Raw genomic sequence first — 22,312 nt, 5'->3', positions numbered from 1 at the left:
CTGAAATGCATATTTAAATAGGCTCAGTAGCTGCTGATTGGTTGCTGCACATAGATGCCTTGTGTGATTGGCTCACCAATGTGCATTGCTATTTCTTCAACAAGGATATCTAAAGAATGAAGCAAATTAGATAATAGAAGTAAATTGGAATGTTGTTTAAAATTGTATTCTCTTTCTGAATCATAAAATACATTTTTGGGGTTTAATGTTGCAATGAAAAATATATTAGTGTACAAGCAAAACCGCATAATTATTAAAACAAAAAAGGTTATATACATATTACAATAAATTATTTCTAATCCTACTTGGTATCTTATGTTCCTTTGCCCCCCTTCATTTCCTCTTTGGCTGGACTGGGACATAGAGAACCGTCCCACCCACTCTCTACATAGGCTTCCTAAAGGATGGACTGCACGAGTGTCATATGACACACTTACTGATTGGATGTTCAGAAAGAGTGCATATAAAATTACTGAGCTCAATTTGATGATGGAAGTAAACAATTTTTTTTTATTTCATGAAAGTTTAATTATGACTTAAGCGTCCCTTTTAATAGATGAGGTGCAAAGCACTGTAGGTGTACTTGTGTCTTATAACCTGAGCTTTAAACACACTTATATGAAGTCTACAGAGCACAAAAGCTTTTGTAAACACGTTTATTTCATTTTTGAGATTTCACAATCCATTTCCAAAACCTTTATGTGAACTTTGACATTTAGTTCATGCGGTTAATATTTTATACAGCAATTAGTCAGAAAATGTGATGCAACCCAAATCAATAGCCATTTTATCAGTCTTTCCATCACCGGAAGTGAATGTGAAAAGCAGAATGGTAATAATTGATACAGAAAAGCAAGATGTGGAGCTGCAATATGACCTTGAGGCAACCTGCCAATAACACAGAGAATACGAGGCCAGGCAAGCACAGAGAAATATCATATGGACTCTGTACCCCATCAGGAAACACTAGTAACTAGGTACTGGTGGGAGAGCCTTCGTCAGGCACAATCAGTTAAAATAAATATTAATATACCTGTAACAAGCCATACACTTGAGTGTTACACCAGCTGTTTTTGGGATGTGTAGATTACAATATTCCTGATGTATTCGTTCAGTACTGATGGCTTTTGTTTTTGTTCTGATTTACCCAGCTCAGTGAACATTGTCCCCTTTTAAAAAATGTGCACAGTTACATTAAAATGGACATTTCTCTTACATGGTGTATCCAGTCCACGGATTCATCCTTACTTGTGGGATATTCTCAATCCCTACAGGAAGTGGCAAAGAGAGCACACAGCAGAGCTGTCCATATAGCTCCCCTCAGGCTCCGCCCCCCAGTCATTCTCTTTGCCGCTCTAACAAGTAGTATCTCCACGGGAGGGTAAAGTGAATGTGGTGTTAGATTTGTAGTTTTTATTTCTTCAATCAAGAGTTTGTTATTTTAAAATAGTGCCGGTTTGTACTATTTACTCTAAGGCAGAAAGTGATGAAGATTTCTGCTGAGAGGAAAACGATTTTAGCATGTTGTAACTAAAATCCATTGCTGTTCCCACATAGGACTGTTGAGTACCGGAGAACTTCAGTTGGGGGGAACAGTTTGCAGGCTTAACTGCTTAAGGTATGCTCAGTCACTTTTTTTCTAACAAGACTTGGTAATGCTAGAAGACTGACAGAAATCCCCATGTGGGAAGGTATAGAAGGATGGCTTAGTTAAAGGGCTTAAATCACTGGTGGACACTGTTATGGGAAAAATCGATTATTTTATTACTATAATCTGATATTTGCACAAGTGTTGATTATGTTTGAAACACTTTTTGTTTTTTTTTATACGCCTGGCATATTTTTAGACACCTAATTTGGCTTAGGAAGGCCCTACAACTCCGGAGTGAAGAGGGAGGGGGCCTAATTTCTCCTGTTAAGTGTAGTCAGTCCACGGGTCATCCATTACTTATGGGATTATATCTCCTCCCTAACAGGAAGTGCAAGAGGATCACCCAAGCAGAGCTGCTATATAGCTCCTCCCCTCTACGTCATACCCAGTCATTCTCTTGCACCTAACTAATAGATAGGACGTGTGAGAGGACTGTGGTTGTTAAACTTAGTTTTTATTTCTTCAATCAAAAGTTTGTTATTTTAAACAGCACCGGAGTGTGTTGTTTTTTCTCAGGCAGCATTAGAAGAAGAATCTACCTGAGTTTGTGTATGATCTTAGCGGTCGTAACTAAGATCCATTTGCTGTTCTCGGCCATTCTGAGGAGTGAGGTAACTTCAGAACAGGGGACAGCAGGCAGGGTTCACCTGCAAGGAGGTATGTTGCAGTATATTATTTTCTAAGGAATGGAATTGACTGAGAAAATACTGCTAATACCGATGTAATGTAAGTGCAGCCTTAAATGCAGTAGTAGCGACTGGTATCAGGCTGATATGTATGTATGTTTACACTGAGGTATTTCTGGGGAATGGAACTTCACTAAGAAAATACTGTATACATTTAAGTTATATTTGAGCCTCCACTGCAGTGAAAGCGACTAGCAGCAGGCTTATTAATAACATTTCATAATTTTATTTTTAAACGTTTACTGGCATGTTAATCGTTTTTTCCTGAGGTACTTGGTGATAAAACTTTATGGGCATGATTTTTACCACATGGCTGTCGTTTGTTTATGAATAAAATCAGTTTACTGAGCTTCCCCACTGTTGTAATATGAGTGGGAGGGGCCTATTTTAGCGCTTTATTGCGCAGTAAAAATTCAGTCACAGTCTTCCTATTTCTCCAACATAGGTGTGTCCGGTCCACGGCGTCATCCTTACTTGTGGGATATTCTCTTCCCCAACAGGAAATGGCAAAGAGCCCAGCAAAGCTGGTCACATGATCCCTCCTAGGCTCCGCCTACCCCAGTCATTCTCTTTGCCGTTGTACAGGCAACATCTCCACGGAGATGGCTTAGAGTTTTTTAGTGTTTAACTGTAGTTTTTATTATTCAATCAAGAGTTTGTTATTTTAAAATAGTGCTGGTATGTACTATTTACTCTGAAACAGAAAAGAGATGAAGATTTCTGTTTGTAAGAGGAAAATGATTTTAGCAACCGTTACTAAAATCGATGGCTGTTCCACACAGGACTGTTGAGAGGAATTAACTTCAGTTGGGGGAACAGTGAGCAGACTTTTGCTGCTTGAGGTATGACACATTCTAACAAGACGATGTAATGCTGGAAGCTGTCATTTTCCCTATGGGATCCGGTAAGCCATTTTTATTACAGAGTAAATAAGGGCTTCACAAGGGCTTGTTAAGACTGTAGACATTTTCTGGGCTAAATCGATTCATATATAAACATATTTAGCCTTGAGGAATCATTTAATCTGGGTATTTTTGTAAAATAATATCGGCAGGCACTGTTTTAGACACCTTATTCTCTAGGGGCTTTCCCTAATCATAGGCAGAGCCTCATTTTCGCGCCGGTATTGCGCACTTGTTTTTGAGAAGCATGACATGCAGTCGCATGTGTGAGGAGCTCTGATACATAAAAAAGACTTTCTGAAGGCGTCATTTGGTATCGTATTCCCCTTTGGGCTTGGTTGGGTCTCAGCAAAGCAGATACCAGGGACTGTAAAGGGGTTAAAGATAAAAACGGCTCCGGTTCTGTTATTTTAAGGGTTAAAGCTTCCAAATTTGGTGTGCAATACTTTTAAGGCTTTAAGACACTGTGGTGAAATTTTGGTGAATTTTGAACAATTCCTTCATACTTTTTCGCAATTGCAGTAATAAAGTGTGTTCAGTTTAAAATTTAAAGTGACAGTAACGGTTTTATTTTAAAACGTTTTTTGTACTTTGTTATCAAGTTTATGCCTGTTTAACATGTCTGAACTACCAGATAGACTGTGTTCTGAATGTGGGGAAGCCAAGGTTCCTTCTCATTTAAATAGATGTGATTTATGTGACACTGAAAATGATGCCCAAGATGATTCCTCAAGTGAGGGGAGTAAGCATGGTACTGCATCATTCCCTCCTTCGTCTACACCAGTCTTGCCCACTCAGGAGGCCCCTAGTACATCTAGCGCGCCAATACTCCTTACTATGCAACAATTAACGGCTGTAATGGATAATTCTATCAAAAACATTTTAGCCAAAATGCCCACTTATCAGCGTAAGCGCGACTGCTCTGTTTTAGATACTGAAGAGCATGAGGACGCTGATGATAATGGTTCTGATATGCCCCTACACCAGTCTGAGGGGGCCAGGGAGGTTTTGTCTGAGGGAGAAATTTCAGATTCAGGGAAAATTTCTCAACAAGCTGAACCCGATGTGATTACATTTAAATTTAAGTTGGAACATCTCCGCGCTCTGCTTAAGGAGGTGTTATCCACTCTGGATGATTGTGAGAATTTGATCATCCCAGAGAAACTATGTAAAATGGACAAGTTCCTAGAGGTCCCGGGGCCCCCAGAAGCTTTTCCTATACCCAAGCGGGTGGCGGACATTGTAAATAAAGAATGGGAAAGGCCCGGTATACCTTTCGTCCCTCCCCCCATATTTAAAAAATTGTTTCCCATGGTCGACCCCAGAAAGGACTTATGGCAGACAGTCCCCAAGGTCGAGGGGGCGGTTTCTACTTTAAACAAACGCACCACTATACCCATAGAAGATAGTTGTGCTTTCAAAGATCCTATGGATAAAAAATTAGAAGGTTTGCTTAAAAAGATGTTTGTTCAGCAAGGTTACCTTCTACAACCAATTTCATGCATTGTCCCTGTCACTACAGCCGCGTGTTTCTGGTTCGATGAGCTAGAAAAGGCGATCGATAGTGATTCTCCTCCTTATGAGGAGATTATGGACAGAATCCGTGCTCTCAAATTGGCTAATTCTTTCACCCTAGACGCCACTTTGCAATTGGCTAGGTTAGCGGCGAAAAATTCTGGGTTTGCTATTGTGGCGCGCAGAGCGCTTTGGTTGAAATCTTGGTCAGCGGATGCGTCTTCCAAGAACAAATTGCTTAACATTCCTTTCAAGGGGAAAACGCTGTTTGGCCCTGACTTGAAAGAGATTATCTCTGATATCACTGGGGGTAAGGGCCACGCCCTTCCTCAGGATAGGTCTTTCAAGGCCAAAAATAAACCTAATTTTCGTCCCTTTCGTAGAAACGGACCAGCCCCAAGTGCTACGTCCTCTAAGCAAGAGGGTAATACTTCTCAAGCCAAGCCAGCCTGGAGACCAATGCAAGGCTGGAACAAGGGAAAGCAGGCCAAGAAGCCTGCCACTGCTACCAAGACAGCATGAAATGTTGGCCCCCGATCCGGGACCGGATCTGGTGGGGGGCAGACTCTCTCTCTTCGCTCAGGCTTGGGCAAGAGATGTTCTGGATCCTTGGGCACTAGAAATAGTCTCCCAAGGTTATCTTCTGGAATTCAAGGGGCTTCCCCCAAGGGGGAGGTTCCACAGGTCTCAATTGTCTTCAGACCACATAAAGAGACAGGCATTCTTACATTGTGTAGAAGACCTGTTAAAAATGGGAGTGATTCATCCTGTTCCATTAGGAGAACAAGGGATGGGGTTCTACTCCAATCTGTTCGTAGTTCCCAAAAAAGAGGGAACGTTCAGACCAATCTTGGATCTCAAGATCCTAAACAAGTTTCTCAAGGTTCCATCGTTCAAAATGGAAACTATTCGAACAATTCTTCCTTCCATCCAGGAAGGTCAATTCATGACCACGGTGGATTTAAAGGATGCGTATCTACATATTCCTATCCACAAGGAACATCATCGGTTCCTAAGGTTCGCATTCCTGGACAAGCATTACCAGTTCGTGGCACTTCCTTTCGGATTAGCCACTGCTCCAAGGATTTTCACAAAGGTACTAGGGTCCCTTCTAGCGGTACTAAGACCAAGGGGCATTGCAGTAGTACCTTACTTGGACGACATTCTGATTCAAGCGTCGTCCCTTCCTCAAGCAAAGGCTCACACGGACATAGTCCTGGCCTTTCTCAGATCTCACGGATGGAAAGTGAACGTAGAAAAGAGTTCTCTATCTCCGTCAACAAGGGTTCCCTTCTTGGGAACAATAATAGACTCCTTAGAAATGAGGATTTTTCTGACAGAGGCCAGAAAAACAAAACTTCTAAACTCTTGTCAAACACTTCATTCCGTTCCTCTTCCTTCCATAGCGCAGTGCATGGAAGTAATAGGTTTGATGGTAGCGGCAATGGACATAGTTCCTTTTGCGCGCATTCATCTAAGACCATTACAACTGTGCATGCTCAGTCAGTGGAATGGGGACTATACAGACTTGTCTCCGACGATTCAAGTAAATCAGAGGACCAGAGACTCACTCCGTTGGTGGCTGTCCCTGGACAACCTGTCACAAGGGATGACCTTCCGCAGACCAGAGTGGGTCATTGTCACGACCGACGCCAGTCTGATGGGCTGGGGCGCGGTCTGGGGACCCCTGAAAGCTCAGGGTCTTTGGTCTCGGGAAGAATCTCTTCTACCGATAAATATTCTGGAACTGAGAGCGATATTCAATGCTCTCAAGGCTTGGCCTCAGCTAGCAAAGGCCAAGTTCATACGGTTTCAATCAGACAACATGACGACTGTTGCGTACATCAACCATCAGGGGGGAACAAGGAGTTCCCTGGCGATGGAAGAAGTGACCAAAATCATTCAATGGGCGGAGACTCACTCCTGCCACCTGTCTGCAATCCACATTCCAGGAGTGGAAAATTGGGAAGCGGATTTTCTGAGTCGTCAGACATTACATCCGGGGGAGTGGGAACTCCATCCGGAAATCTTTGCCCAAATTACTCAATTGTGGGGCATTCCAGACATGGATCTGATGGCCTCTCGTCAGAACTTCAAGGTTCCTTGCTACGGGTCCAGATCCAGGGATCCCAAGGCGACTCTAGTAGATGCACTAGTAGCACCTTGGACCTTCAAACTAGCTTATGTATTCCCGCCGTTTCCTCTCATCCCCAGGCTGGTAGCCAGGATCAATCAGGAGAGGGCGTCGGTGATCTTGATAGCTCCTGCGTGGCCACGCAGGACTTGGTATGCAGATCTGGTGAATATGTCATCGGCTCCACCATGGAAGCTACCTTTGAGACGAGACCTTCTTGTTCAAGGTCCGTTCGAACATCCGAATCTGGTCTCACTCCAGCTGACTGCTTGGAGATTGAACGCTTGATCTTATCAAAACGAGGGTTCTCAGATTCTGTTATTGATACTCTTGTTCAGGCCAGAAAGCCTGTAACTAGAAAAATTTACCACAAAATATGGAAAAAATATATCTGTTGGTGTGAATCTAAAGGATTCCCTTGGAACAAGGTAAAGATTCCTAAGATTCTATCCTTTCTTCAAGAAGGATTGGAGAAAGGATTATCGGCAAGTTCCTTGAAGGGACAGATTTCTGCCTTGTCTGTGTTACTTCACAAAAAGCTAGCAGCTGTGCCAGATGTTCAAGCCTTTGTTCAGGCTCTGGTTAGAATCAAGCCTGTTTACAAACCTTTGACTCCTCCTTGGAGTCTCAACTTAGTTCTTTCAGTTCTTCAGGGGGTTCCGTTTGAACCCTTGCATTCCGTTGATATTAAGTTATTATCTTGGAAAGTTTTGTTTTTGGTTGCAATTTCTTCTGCTAGAAGAGTTTCAGAATTATCTGCTCTGCAGTGTTCTCCTCCTTATCTGGTTTTCCATGCAGATAAGGTGGTTTTACGTACTAAACCTGGTTTTCTTCCGAAAGTTGTTTCTAACAAAAACATTAACCAGGAGATAGTCGTGCCTTCTTTGTGTCCGAATCCAGTTTCAAAGAAGGAACGTTTGTTGCACAATTTGGATGTTGTTCGCGCTCTAAAATTCTATTTAGATGCTACAAAGGATTTTAGACAAACATCTTCCTTGTTTGTTGTTTATTCTGGTAAAAGGAGAGGTCAAAAAGCAACTTCTACCTCTCTCTCTTTTTGGATTAAAAGCATCATCAGATTGGCTTATGAGACTGCCGGACGGCAGCCTCCTGAAAGAATCACAGCTCATTCCACTAGGGCTGTGGCTTCCACATGGGCCTTCAAGAACGAGGCTTCTGTTGATCAGATATGTAGGGCAGCGACTTGGTCTTCACTGCACACTTTTACCAAATTTTACAAGTTTGATACTTTTGCTTCTTCTGAGGCTATTTTTGGGAGAAAGGTTTTGCAAACCGTGGTGCCTTCCATTTAGGTGACCTGATTTGCTCCCTCCCTTCATCCGTGTCCTAAAGCTTTGGTATTGGTTCCCACAAGTAAGGATGACGCCGTGGACCGGACACACCTATGTTGGAGAAAACAGAATTTATGTTTACCTGATAAATTACTTTCTCCAACGGTGTGTCCGGTCCACGGCCCGCCCTGGTTTTTTAATCAGGTCTGATAATTTATTTTCTTTAACTACAGTCACCACGGTATCATATGGTTTCTCCTATGCAAATATTCCTCCTTTACGTCGGTCGAATGACTGGGGTAGGCGGAGCCTAGGAGGGATCATGTGACCATCTTTGCTGGGCTCTTTGCCATTTCCTGTTGGGGAAGAGAATATCCCACAAGTAAGGATGACGCCGTGGACCGGACACACCGTTGGAGAAAGTAATTTATCAGGTAAACATAAATTCTGTTTTCTTCCTCCATGATCCAGGACGTCTCTACAGAGCCCAGGGGTCTCCAAAACTAGTTTTGAGGGAGGTAATCACTCACAGCAGACCTGTGAGACTGTGTTTTGACTGTGATAAAAACGTTTATATTAAATTGTTATCCGTTTTTGGGTACTAAGGGGTTAATCATCCATTTGCTAGTGGGTGCAATCCTTTGCTAACTTAATGCATTTACTGTGAAAATTTGGTTGCTATAACTAATTTGGTTCATTGTTATTTCAACTGTGACAGTTTTTTTGTGCTTCTTAAAGGCACAGTAACGTTTTTTATATTGCTTGTAAATTTATTTGAAAAGTATTTTCCAAGCTTGCTAGTCTCATTGCTAGTTTGTTTAAACATGTCTGACACAGATGAATCTCTTTGTGCAATATGTTTAAAGGCCAATGTGGAGCCCAATAGAAATTTGTGTACTAATTGCATTGATGCTACTTTAAATAAAAGCCAATCTGTACATGTAAAGAAAATTTCACCAGACAACGAGGGGGAAGTTATGCCGACTAACTCTCCTCACGTGTCAGTACCTTCGTCTCCCGCTCAGGAGGTGCGTGATATTGTGGCGCCAAGTACATCAGGGCGGCCCATACAAATCACTTTGCAAGACATGGCTAATGTTATGACTGAAGTACTATCTAAATTGCCAGAATTTAGGGGTAAACGTGATCACTCTGGGGTAAGTACAGAGTGCGCTGATAATAATAGAGCCATGTCTGATACTGCGTCACAATTTGCAGAACATGAGGACGGAGAGCTTCATTCTGTGGGTGACGGATCTGATCCAAGTAAACTGGACTCAGACATTTCAAATTTTAAATTTAAGCTTGAGAACCTCCGTGTATTACTAGGGGAGGTATTAGCGGCTCTGAATGATTGTAACACGGTTGCAATTCCAGAGAAAATATGTAGGCTGGATAAATATTTTGCGGTACCGACGTGTACTGACGTTTTTCCTATACCTAAAAGGCTTACAGAAATTGTTAACAAGGAGTGGGATAAACCCGGTGTGCCTTTTTCTCCCCCCTCCTATATTTAGAAAAATGTTTCCAATAGACGCCACCACACGGGACTTATGGCAGACGGTCCCTAAGGTGGAGGGAGCAGTTTCTACTCTGGCTAAGCGCACCACTATCCCGGTGGAGGATAGCTGTGCTTTTTCAGATCCAATGGATAAAAAGTTAGAGGGTTACCTTAAGAAAATGTTTGTTCAACAAGGTTTTATATTACAACCCCTTGCATTGCGCCTGTCACGGCTGCGGCGGCATTCTGGTTTGAGTCTCTGGAAGAGACCATTAGCTCAGCTCCATTGGATGAGATTATAGACAAGCTTAAAGTCCTTAAGCTAGCTAATTCATTTATTTCTGATGCCGTAGTACACTTAACTAAGCTTACGGCTAAGAACTCCGGATTCGCCATTCAAGCGCGCAGAGCGCTGTGGCTTAAATCCTGGTCAGCCGATGTGACTTCTAAATCTAAATTGCTTAACATACCTTTCAAAGGGCAGACATTATTCGGGCCCGGTTTGAAAGAAATTATCGCTGACATTACGGGAGGTAAGGGCCATGCCCTGCCTCAAGACAGAGCCAAACCAAGGGCTAAACAGTCTAATTTTCGTGCCTTTCGTAACTTCAAGGCAGGAGCAGCATCAACTTCCTCCGCTCCAAAACAGGAAGGAACTGTTGCTCGCTACAGACAGGGCTGGAAACCTAACCAATCCTGGAACAAGGGCAAGCAGGCCAGAAAGCCTGCTGCTGCCCCTAAGACAGCATGAAGTGAGGGCCCCCGATCCGGAAACGGATCTAGTGGGGGGCAGACTTTCTCTCTTCGCCCAGGCTTGGGCAAGAGATGTCCAGGATCCCTGGGCTTTAGAGATCATATCTCAGGGATATCATCTGGACTTCAAAGCTTCTCCTCCAAAAGGGAGATTTCATCTTTCAAGGTTGTCAGCAAACCAGATAAAGAAAGAGGCGTTTCTACGCTGTGTACAAGACCTTTTACTAATGGGAGTGATCCACCCAGTTCCGCGGTCGGAACACGGACAAGGGTTTTACTCAAATCTGTTTGTGGTTCCCAAAAAAGAGGGAACCTTCAGACCAATCTTGGACTTAAAGATCCTAAACAAATTCCTAAGAGTTCCATCGTTCAAAATGGAAACTATTCGGACAATCTTACCTATGATCCAAAAGGGTCAGTACATGACCACAGTGGATTTAAAGGATGCCTACCTTCACATACCGATTCACAAGGATCATTATCGGTATCTAAGGTTTGCCTTCCTAAACAGGCATTACCAGTTTGTAGCTCTTCCCTTCGGGTTAGCTACAGCTCCAAGAATCTTTACAAAGGTTCTGGGCTCTCTTCTGGCGGTACTATCGGTAGCTCCGTACCTAGACGACATTCTGATACAAGCGTCAAGTTTCCAGACTGCCAAGTCTCATACAGAGTTAGTTCTGGCATTTCTAAGGTCGCATGGGTGGAAGGTGAACGTAGAAAAGAGTTCTCTATTGCCACTCACAAGAGTTCCCTTCTTGGGGACTCTTATAGATTCTGTAGAAATGAAAATTTACCTGACAGAGGACAGGTTAACAAAACTTCTAAATGCTTGCCGTGTCCTTCATTCCATTCAACACCCGTCAGTGGCTCAATGCATGGAGGTAATCGGCTTAATGGTAGCGGCAATGGACATAGTACCTTTTGCACGCCTGCATCTCAGACCGCTGCAATTGTGCATGCTAAGTCAGTGGAATGGGGATTACTCAGATTTGTCCCCTATGCTAAATCTGGATCAAGAGACCAGAGATTCTCTTCTATGGTGGCTTTCTCGGCCACATCTGTCCAGGGGGATGCCCTTCAGCAGGCCAGATTGGACGATTGTAACAACAGACGCCAGCCTGCTAGGTTGGGGCGCTGTCTGGAATTCCCTGAAGACTCAGGGATCATGGACTCAGGAGGAGAGACTCCTTCCAATAAACATTCTGGAATTAAGAGCAGTTTTCAATGCCCTTCTGGCTTGGCCTCAGTTAGCAACTCTGAGGTTCATCAGGTTTCAGTCGGACAACATCACGACTGTGGCTTACATCAACCATCAGGGAGGGACAAGGAGTTCCCTAGCGATGATGGAAGTCTCAAAGATAATTCGCTGGGCAGAGTCTCACTCTTGCCACCTGTCAGCGATCCACATCCCAGGCGTGGAGAACTGGGAGGCGGATTTCCTAAGTCGCCAGACTTTTCATCCGGGGGAGTGGGAACTTCATCCGGAGGTATTTGCCCAACTGCTTCAGCATTGGGGCAAACCAGATCTGGATCTCATGGCGTCTCGCTAGAACGCCAAGCTCCCTTGTTACGGATCCAGGTCCAGGGACCCGGGAGCGGTACTGATAGATGCTCTGACAGCACCTTGGGTTTTCAACATGGCTTATGTGTTTCCACCCTTCCCGATGCTTCCTCGATTGATTGCCAGGATCAAACAGGAGAGAGCATCGATAATTCTAATAGCGCCTGCGTGGCCACGCAGGTTCTGGTATGCAGATCTAGTGGACATGTCGTCCTGTCCACCTTGGTCTCTACCTCTGAGACAGGACCTTCTGATTCAGGGTCCTTTCAAACATCCAAATCTAATTTCTCTGAGGCTGACTGCATGGAGATTGAACGCTTGATTCTATCAAAGCGGGGATTCTCGGAGTCAGTGATTGATACCTTAATACAGGCTAGGAAACCTGTTACCAGGAAAATTTACCATAAAATATGGCGTAAATACTTACATTGGTGTGAATCCAAGAGTTACTCATGGAGTAAGGTTAGGATTCCTAGGATATTGTCTTTTCTACAAGAAGGTTTAGAAGAGGGTTTATCTGCTAGTTCGTTAAAGGGACAGAGCTCAGCTCTGTCTATCCTTTTACACAAACGTCTGTCAGAAGTTCCAGACGTTCAGGCTTTTTGTCAGGCTTTGGCCAGGATTAAGCCTGTGTTTAAGACTGTTGCTCCGCCGTGGAGCTTAAACTTAGTTCTTAACGTTCTGCAGGGTGTTCCGTTTGAACCCCTTCATTCCATTGATATCAAGCTGTTATCTTGGAAAGTTCTGTTTTTAATGGCTATTTCCTCGGCTCGAAGAGTCTCTGAGCTATCGGCCTTACATTGTGATTCTCCTTATCTGATTTTTCATTCAGACAAGGTAGTTCTGCGTACTAAACCTGGGTTCTTACCTAAGGTAGTCACTAACAGGAATATCAATCAAGAGATTGTTGTTCCATCATTGTGCCCTAACCCTTCTTCAAAGAAGGAACGACTTCTGCACAATCTGGACGTCGTCCGTGCCCTGAAATTTTATTTACAGGCAACTAAAGATTTTCGCCAAACTTCTTCCCTGTTTGTCGTTTATTCTGGTCAGAGGAGAGGTCAAAAAGCTTCGGCTACCTCTCTCTCTTTCTGGCTTCGTAGCATAATACGTTTAGCCTATGAGACTGCTGGACAGCAGCCTCCTGAAATAATTACAGCTCATTCTACTAGAGCTGTGGCTTCCACTTGGGCCTTTAAAAATGAGGCTGCAACTTGGTCTTCGCTTCACACTTTTTCAAAATTTTACAAATTTGACACTTTCGCTTCTTCGGAGGCTGTTTTTGGGAGAAAGGTTCTACAGGCAGTGGTTCCTTCCGTGTAAAGAGCCTGCCTGTCCCTCCCGTCATCCGTGTACTTTTAGCTTTGGTATTGGTATCCCATAAGTAATGGATGACCCGTGGACTGACTACACTTAACAGGAGAAAACATAATTTATGCTTACCTGATAAATTCCTTTCTCCTGTAGTGTAGTCAGTCCACGGCCCGCCCTGTTTTTACGGCAGGTCTAAATTTTAAATTAAACTCCAGTCACCACTGCACCCTATAGTTTCTCCTTTCTCGTTTGGTTTCGGTCGAATGACTGGGTATGACGTAGAGGGGAGGAGCTATATAGCAGCTCTGCTTGGGTGATCCTCTTGCACTTCCTGTTAGGGAGGAGATATAATCCCATAAGTAATGGATGACCCGTGGACTGACTACACTACAGGAGAAAGGAATTTATCAGGTATGCATAAATTATGTTTTTCGCGCCTCAGTTGCGCAGTTCTTTTGCAAGACAGCTTCATTCAGCTTCACGTGTAGAGTCCAGAGATTGCAGGAGGACTCCAGGGAGGCTTATTTTCGTCCAAAACTAATCCCCAAGGAAGGTAGGGCCACAGCAGAGACTGTGGCATGGTGCTGTAGTGTGTTAAACCGGTGGCCAACTTCAATTTGCTCCGGTTTGGGCAATAAGGGGTTAATTGTATTGAAACTTAGTGTGCAATCATTTCAAAGCATTAGGATCATATGGTAAAAATTTCATAAAGATTGGATGTTTTTTTGAGATTTGGTAAAAAAGTGTGCACTTTTTATTATTTAAAGGCACAGTACCGTTTTTTCAAAAAGTGTTTTTTACTGTATTTGAGTGCTGTCTAAGTCTGTCTAACATGTCTGAGCCTACAGATAGACCCTGTTCTATGTGTTTAAAAGCCATGGCGGTACCCCCATTGCATTTGTGTTTAAAGTGTGCTAAGGTATCTAAACATTTTAATGACCATGCAGTGACACTTAAAAATGTAGCCCAAGATGATTCTTTGACGGAAGGTAATGAGGATAGTCCTCCTTCCTCTCCCCATGTGTCGACACCAGTTACGCCCGCGCAAGCGTTGCCTAGTACCTCTAGCGCATTGGCCCTTATTACATTACAACAATTATCAGCTGTCATGGATAATTCCCTTGCGGCCTTTCTATCCAAACTGCCAGTTTTTCCAAAGAAACGTGATAGCTCAGTTTTAAGAACAGAGGATGAGCAATCAGAAGCTTTGGATGATTTATCTGTTGTACCCTCACAACACTCTGAAGTGACAGTGAGGGATGGTCTGTCCGAGGGAGAAATTTCTGACACAGGAAAAGTTTCTCAGCGGGCAGAGTCAGATTCCTTAGCGTTTAAATTTAAGCTGGAACACCTCCGCGTCCTGCTTAAGGAGGTTTTAGCTACGCTGGATGATTGTGAACCCATGGTGGTCCCAGAAAAATTGTGTAAAATGGACAGGTTTTTAGAGGTCCCTGTATACACTGATGCGTTTCCGATCCCGAAGAGGGTGGTAGATATTGTGACTAGGGAGTGGGAGAGACCAGGTGTACCTTTTGTTCCCCCCTCTATCTTTAAGAAAATGTTCCCCATAAATGACCCCAGGCGGGACGCATGGCAGACGGTCCCTAAGGTAGAGGGAGCAGTTTCAACACTTGCTAAGCGTACAACTATACCAATAGAAGACAGTTGTGCTTTTAAAGACCCTATGGATAAAAAATTGGAAGGTTTGCTGAAGAAAATATTTGTTCAGCAAGGTTTCCTTCTTCAGTTAATTGCCTGCATTATTCCTGTAACTGCTGCAGCGGCTTTTTGGTTTGAGGCGCTGGAGGAGTCGCTCCAGAGGGAGACTTCATATGATGAAGTCATGGATAGAATTCATGCTCTAAAGCTGGCTAATTCTTTTATCACTGATGCCGCTTTCCAATTAGCTAAGTTAGCGGCGAAAAATTCGGGTTTTGCCATTATGGCGCGAAGAGTGCTTTGGCTAAAATCATGGTCGGCTGACGTGTCGTCCAAAACAATGTTACTAAACATTCCTTTCAAGGGAAAGACCCTTTTTGGTCCCGATTTGAAAGAAATTATAGCGGATATCACTGGGGGGAAGGGCCATGCCCTCCCGCAGGATAGACCGTTTAAGGCCAAAAACAAGGCTAATTTTCGCTCCTTTCGCAACTTCAGGAGCGGACCTGCTGCAACCTCTGCTGCCGCAAAGCAAGATAACGCTTCACAGCCCAAAGCAACCTGGAAACCCTTGCAGGGCTGGAATAAGGGTAAACAGGCCAAGAAGCCTGCGCCTGCTAACAAGACAGCATGAAGGGGTAGCCCCCGATCCGGGACCGGATCTAGTAGGGGGCAGACTTTCTCTCTTTGCTCAGGCTTGGGCAAGAGATGTTCCAGATCCCTGGGCATTAGAAATTGTTGCTCAGGGGTATCTTCTAGAATTCAAGGACTCTCCCCCAAGGGGAAGGTTCCACATTTCTCGTTTGTCTTCAGACCAGACAAAGAAACAGGCGTTCTTACGCTGCGTAGAAGATCTTCTAAAGATGGGAGTGATATACCCAGTTCCAATTGCAAAACAGGGACTGGGTTTTTACTCAAACCTGTTTGTTCCCAAAAAGGAAGGAACTTTCAGGCCAATCCTGGATCTAAAAATTCTAAACAAATTCCTCAGAGTTCCATCTTTCAAAATGGAAACCATTCGGACAATCTTGCCGATGATCCAGGAAGGTCAATATATGACTACCGTGGATCTAAAGGATGCGTACCTACATATTCCTATCCACAAAGATCATCATCAGTTCCTAAGGTTCGCCTTTCTGGACACGCATTACCAGTTCGTGGCCCTTCCTTTCGGATTGGCCACCGCTCCCAGAATTTTCACAAAGGTGCTAGGGTCCCTTCTTGCGGTTCTAAGACCGCGGGGCATTGCAGTAGCACCTTACCTAGACGACATCTTAATACAAGCGTCATCTTTTCACAGAGCCAAGGCTCATACAGACATTGTTCTGGCCTTTTTAAGGTCTCACGGGTGGAAGGTGAACGTAGAAAAGAGTTCTCTGTCCCCGCTCACAAGGGTTCCCTTCCTGGGAACACTAATAGACTCGGTAGAAATGAAAATATTTCTGACAGAGGTCAGGAAGTCAAAGCTTTTAACTACTTGCCGAGTTCTTCATTCCATTCCTCGGCCTTCTGTGGTTCAGTGTATGGAGGTAATCTGATTAATGGTTGTGGCAATGGACGTTGTTCCTTTTGCCCGAATTCATCTACAACCACTGCAACTGTGCATGCTCAATCAGTGGAATGGGGATTATGCAGATTTGTCTCCTCAAATACAAATGGACCAGAAAACCAGAGACTCTCTTCTCTGGTGGTTGTCTCAGGATCACCTGTCTCAGGGAATGAGCTTCCGCAGACCGGAGTGGATCATTGTCACGACTGATGCCAGTCTGTTAGGCTGGGGTGCGGTCTGGGACTCCCTGAAAGCTCAGGGTCTATGGTCTCGGGAAGAATCCCTTCTCCCGATAAACATTTTGGAACAGAGAGCGATATTCAATACGCTCCAGGCATGGCCTCAACTAGCGGAGGCCAAATTCATCAGATTTCAGTCGGACAACATCAAGACTGTAGCGTACATCAATCATCAGGGAGGAACAAAGAGTTCCCTAGCGATGAAGGAAGTAACCAAGATCATCAAATGGGCGGAGGATCACTCCTGCCATCTATCTGCAATTCACATCCCAGGAGTAGACAACTGGGAGGCGGATTTTCTGAGTCGTCAGACTTTCCATCCGGGGGAGTGGGAACTCTACCCGGAGGTTTTTGCTCAGCTGACCCAGCTATGGGGCATTCCAGAATTGGATCTGATGGCGTCCCGTCAGAACACCAAACTTCCCCTTTACGGATCCAGGTCCAGGGATCCCAAGGCGGCATTGATAGATGCTTTAGTAGCACCTTGGTCATTCAGTCTAGCTTATGTCTTTCCACCGTTTCCTCTTCTCCCTCGGCTAGTAGCCAGAATTAAACAGGAGAAGGCTTCGGTAATTCTGATAGCGCCTGCGTGGCCACGCAGGACTTGGTATGCAGACCTAGTGGACATGTCATCGGTTCCACCATGGAAACTGCCATCGAGACAGGATCTTCTAATACAAGGTCCATTCAAGCATCCAAATCTAGTTTCTCTGCAACTGACTGCTTGGAGATTGAACGCTTAATTCTAGCTAAGCATGGGTTCTCTGAATCAGTTATAGATACTCTGATCCAGGCCAGAAAGCCTGTCACCAGAAAAATTTACCATAAGATATGGCGGAAATATCTTTGTTGGTGTGAATCCAAGGGTTACTCGTGGAGTAAGATTAGGATTCCAAGGATATTGTCTTTTCTCCAAGAAGGATTGGAGAAAGGTTTGTCAGCTAGTTTTTTAAAGGGACAGATATCTGCTCTGTCTATCCTGTTACACAAGCGTCTGGCAGCTGTACCAGACGTTCAGGCGTTTGCACAGGCCCTAGTTAGAATCAAGCCTGTCTACAAACCAATGGCTCCTCCATGGAGTCTAAATTTAGTTCTTTCAGTTCTTCAAGGGGTTCCGTTTGAACCTTTACATTCCATAGATATTAAGTTATCTTGGAAAGTTTTGTTTTTGGTAGCTATTTCTTCTGCTCAAAGAGTTTCTGAATTGTCTGCTTTGCAGTGTAATTCTCCCTATCTGGTGTTCCATGCAGATAAGGTTGTTTTGCGTACCAGACCTGGTTTCCTTCCAAAAGTGGTTTCTAATAAGAATATTAACCAGGAAATCATTGTTCCTTCTCTGTGCCCTAATCCAGTTTCGAAGAAGGAACGACTGTTACACAATCTTGATGTGGTTCGTGCTTTAAAATTCTATTTAAATGCAACTAAAGACTTCAGACAAACTTCATCCTTGTTTGTTGTCTATTCTGGTAAGAGGAGAGGTCAGAAAGCGACTGCTACCTCTCTTTCCTTCTGGCTGAAAAGCATCATCCGATTGGCTTATGAGACTGCTGGACAGCAGCCTCCTGAACGAATTACAGCTCATTCCACCAGAGCTGTGGCTTCCACATGGGCTTTCAAGAATGAGGCTTCTGTTGAACAGATTTGTAAGGCAGCGACTTGGTCTTCACTGCATACATTTGCCAAATTTTACAAATTCGATACTTTTGCTTCTTCGGAGGCTATTTTTGGGAGAAAGGTTTTGCAAGCAGTGGTGCCTTCCGTTTAGGTTACCTGACTTGTTCCCTCCCTTCATCCGTGTCCTAAAGCTTTGGTATTGGTATCCCACAAGTAAGGATGAATCTGTGGACTGGATACACCATGTAAGAGAAAACAGAATTTATGCTTACCTGATAAATTACTTTCTCTTACGGTGTATCCAGTCCACGGCCCGCCCTGGCAATTAAGTCAGGTTCAAATTTATTTTTGTAAAACTACAGTCACCACTGCAACCTATGGTTTCTCCTTTTTCTCCTAACCGTCGGTCGAATGACTGGGGGGGGCGGAGCCTGAGGGGAGCTATATGGACAGCTCTGCTGTGTGCTCTCTTTGCCACTTCCTGTAGGGATTGAGAATATCCCACAAGTAAGGATGAATCCGTGGACTGGATACACCGTAAGAGAAAGTAATTTATCAGGTAAGCATAAATTCTGTTTTTATTTCAGTTGTCAAATGCTATTCCATTAAAATGTTCAGATTTTTTAGAGCTGTTTATTCTTAAACAAAATCACTTTTTTCACTATTTTTTTTTAATGACCAAAGTTGTGTAATGCATTTTCACTACTGAGAAAAACAGAACTAATGAGCCATTTAGTAGCAGGTAGCTACCTATCACCTGCTGTGTCCTCCTCAAGAATAGTATGCAAGTGAGCGCTGCGGAATCTGTTGGCGCTCTACAAATACCTGATGATAATAATAATAATAATAAGTGTCTGGTGCGCTATATGTGTTAAAAAAAAATATACTTCACGGAGAATTGTACCTACAGCGTCGGCTGACTACCTATCTTTAATTAGTTATCACAAAAATAATTCCAGGCATTTAATTCAATAGTTACTCAGCCTGCAAAATGTTGTCCAAACAATCACACAAACTTGGGCCAGCACTGCTATATAGGGTGCTCGTGTAGACTGGGGTAAACTGCCTAACCCCTCCAGATATCGATAATGACAGAATGTCCACAGCACCTATATAATAAACTTTTCTTTATTCAGACATCTATAAAATAAGCGACGTTTTGGGGTATATCCCCTTAGTCGTGCTTAGCATGACTAAGGTGATATACCCCGAAACGTCGCTTATTTTGTAGATGTTTGAATAAAGAGAAGTTTATTATATAGGTGCTGTGGACATTCTGCCATTATTGCAGAATGTTGTCCGTCAGATGCCAGTGGGTCTGTATGCTCTCTGCTTCATAAACCTACAGGCAGCAAACAGTGATAATGGCATAAACTTCTGCCTCTAAACCTCTATATCTTACCACCTCTTTTGGCCTGTCCCAGTGGATAACATCTCCAACCAATTGTAAAGGCAAGTCAGTTGACCTTGTCTTCACCAATCTCTGTGTTATTTCCAAGTTCTCTAACATCCCCTTTCCTCTCTCTGACCACCATCTACTAACGTTATCTTTTACTCTATCTGCAGCAGCCTCATAAGCTCCCAAAAAGCTGCTACCTTATAGGAATTTAAAATACTTTAATCCTCAACTGAAACCTCTACTCTCCAACATTTCATCCCTCTCTTTCTCAGACTTTGTGACCTACAGTATAATTCTGCACTAAAATCAACACTTGACAGCGGTGCACTCTACACTGTGCATAGTGAATCGTGTAATTGTCAACAACCATGGCACAGCAAACAGACCCACTATCTTCAGCGATGTTCACAGACTGCTAAATGTCAGTGGAAAAAAACACTCACCCGTGGTGATTTCCTGCATTATAAATTCATCCTCAGGTCATACAACACTGTCTTCAGCCTGGCCCTCTCCTCCCTCATGTTAACTCATGTATCCAACCCCAGAAGGCTGTTTTCAACCTTTAACGCCCTCTTACCTCTGCCTACTACCAAACTCACTGCTCAGATTATTGCTAAGTACGTCAAAAATAAAATTGACACAATTAGAATAGACATCTCTCCATCACACCCCTAAAGCCAGCCCTCCTACCCACTCCTTCTATTAACAAAACTATCTGTTACTTTCCTCCTGTAGAATCTTCATACTCCTGTCTTCCGTTCATCTCACAACTTGTCCTTTTGACCCTATTCCTTTACAACTTCTTCCCTCTAACTTGTACAGCTTCAGAGGCTCTTGGAAAACCCACCTTGACTCACTGCTGGAACTCCCAGCTACCCCAAACATTATGTCTCTGCACCTCAACCTGTGACTAAGCTCTTTGGAGCAGGGCCTTCCTTCCCCTGTACTAGATATGTTTAGTCTCTTATGTTTTTGTATCTTATCACAAATGTTTGCTATACCCCTATATCTTTACCCAGCGCTACAGAATTTTGCGGCATTATACAAATAATGATGATGATAATATTATTTTCAATATAGTAAAGGCGCTAAGTGTCAGCCCCATTTAAATGTAGCAAAGGCTTCTGGGATACAGTTTGCTATTTCTAGTTTTTAATTAAGAATATTGGGTTCTATAGATGTATTAACTAGCAAATAGCATTAACATATTAACATATGCTATCTTTGTAATGTTTTTCTCTCTTTTAACAGCAATGGTTTAACATGTATAAACCTATCACGTTTAACAACATATCTATGTCAGAAGAAGCAGACTCATTTGTAAACAAGTTGGACCCAAACAAGCTTTTTAAGAGCAAGAACAAAACACCAGTTACTAAGAAAAAGCTTCCTGCTCCTCCTACTGGCTCCCAAAAAGGAAATCCAACCTCTGCCAAGACGACGCCACATCCTGGAAGTGTTGTACGCAAATGAACATGATCCGTGTAACAATGTTTGATAGAGACTATAATTTATTGTTACTTAATACACATTTCTACCCTTTATTTTATTTTAATGTACTGTGTATATATATATTTATGCATGTATATAGGTTTATTTATATGTATGTATGAGCTTATTAAATGCATTGGCCAAATACAATATTAATTCTACAGCATACAACATGCAATGGTGTCTTGTCAGAATGATAGTCTGTGATGGAACTCAGTAAGCAGGATACACATTGTATATATGAGCCTTTTGCTGGAGGGAAAAGTTTGCAGTTACTAAACTACTTACCTGCAGCCTGTTTAAAGCTTTTAGATCCCATAAATCTACAGATTATCAGTGGCTTTGCAGAGTGAAAATATTACAAAGTTAATTGCCAGAAAATTATGGCAGCTAAATTGACCAAATTCTCTAGCAAAGAACAACAATAAAAATGTACCTGAATGAGACTTCTCTACATCAAAGAAGGCCAAACAATTGCTAAGAGCACACATGTAAAAAAACAAACTTTTCAAGACAATATCTGAGATTGTGTGGACTACACAGGAGACTTTTTTATTTATTTATGTTCCTCTATGAAAGAAGAGAAATTGAGAGAATCATATAATTTACATAAATAAAACATTATTAAGACACAGTGAGTCCACAGAATCATCAATTACTGTTGGGAATATCACTCCTGGCCAGCAGGAGGAGGCAAAGAGCACCACAGCAAAGCTGTTAAGTATCACTTCCCTTCCCACAATCCCAGTCATTCTCTATGCCTTCAGTGCAAGGAGGAGGTGAAATTTAGGTGTCTGTTTAAGAATTCTTTTAACAAGATTTTATTATTTTGGAAGCCTGAGCAGGTTTGCTCTGATCTTCCCTGACAGGCTGGGTCTAGCTGTACTGCACATTAGACCCTTCAGTAGGGCTGTGGTAGCTTTCAAGCAGTTAAGAACTTGTGGGGTGGGCCTCACTGCGTTTTCCTGACAAGATTGCTGCCCTCAAACAGAATGCCAGAGTAGGCTTACTCTGTTCCTTCTTTAATCCACAAGTCTCTGTGATGAGTGGCT

The 22,312-nt window shown here is 43.1% G+C and overlaps 1 protein-coding gene across 2 annotated transcripts in view; it reads left to right on the top strand.

The window, feature by feature from the left end:
- Nucleotides 1-21,431, top strand: part of TPGS2 (tubulin polyglutamylase complex subunit 2) — a 167,224-nt gene extending 145,793 nt beyond the window's left edge. For both annotated transcript variants that reach the window (XM_053701050.1, XM_053701049.1), the window contains exon 8: nt 21,021-21,431. In XM_053701050.1, coding sequence (XP_053557025.1) covers nt 21,021-21,242 — 222 coding nt within the window. In that variant the 3' untranslated portion in view covers nt 21,243-21,431. The remainder of the gene's footprint in view (nt 1-21,020) is intronic.
- The last annotated feature ends 881 nt before the right edge of the window (nt 21,432-22,312 follow it).

Source organism: Bombina bombina, chromosome 2 (assembly GCF_027579735.1).
Source record: "Bombina bombina isolate aBomBom1 chromosome 2, aBomBom1.pri, whole genome shotgun sequence".
NCBI classification, from domain to species: Eukaryota; Metazoa; Chordata; class Amphibia; order Anura; family Bombinatoridae; genus Bombina; species Bombina bombina.
This window is presented reverse-complemented; position numbering and strand designations above follow the sequence as displayed.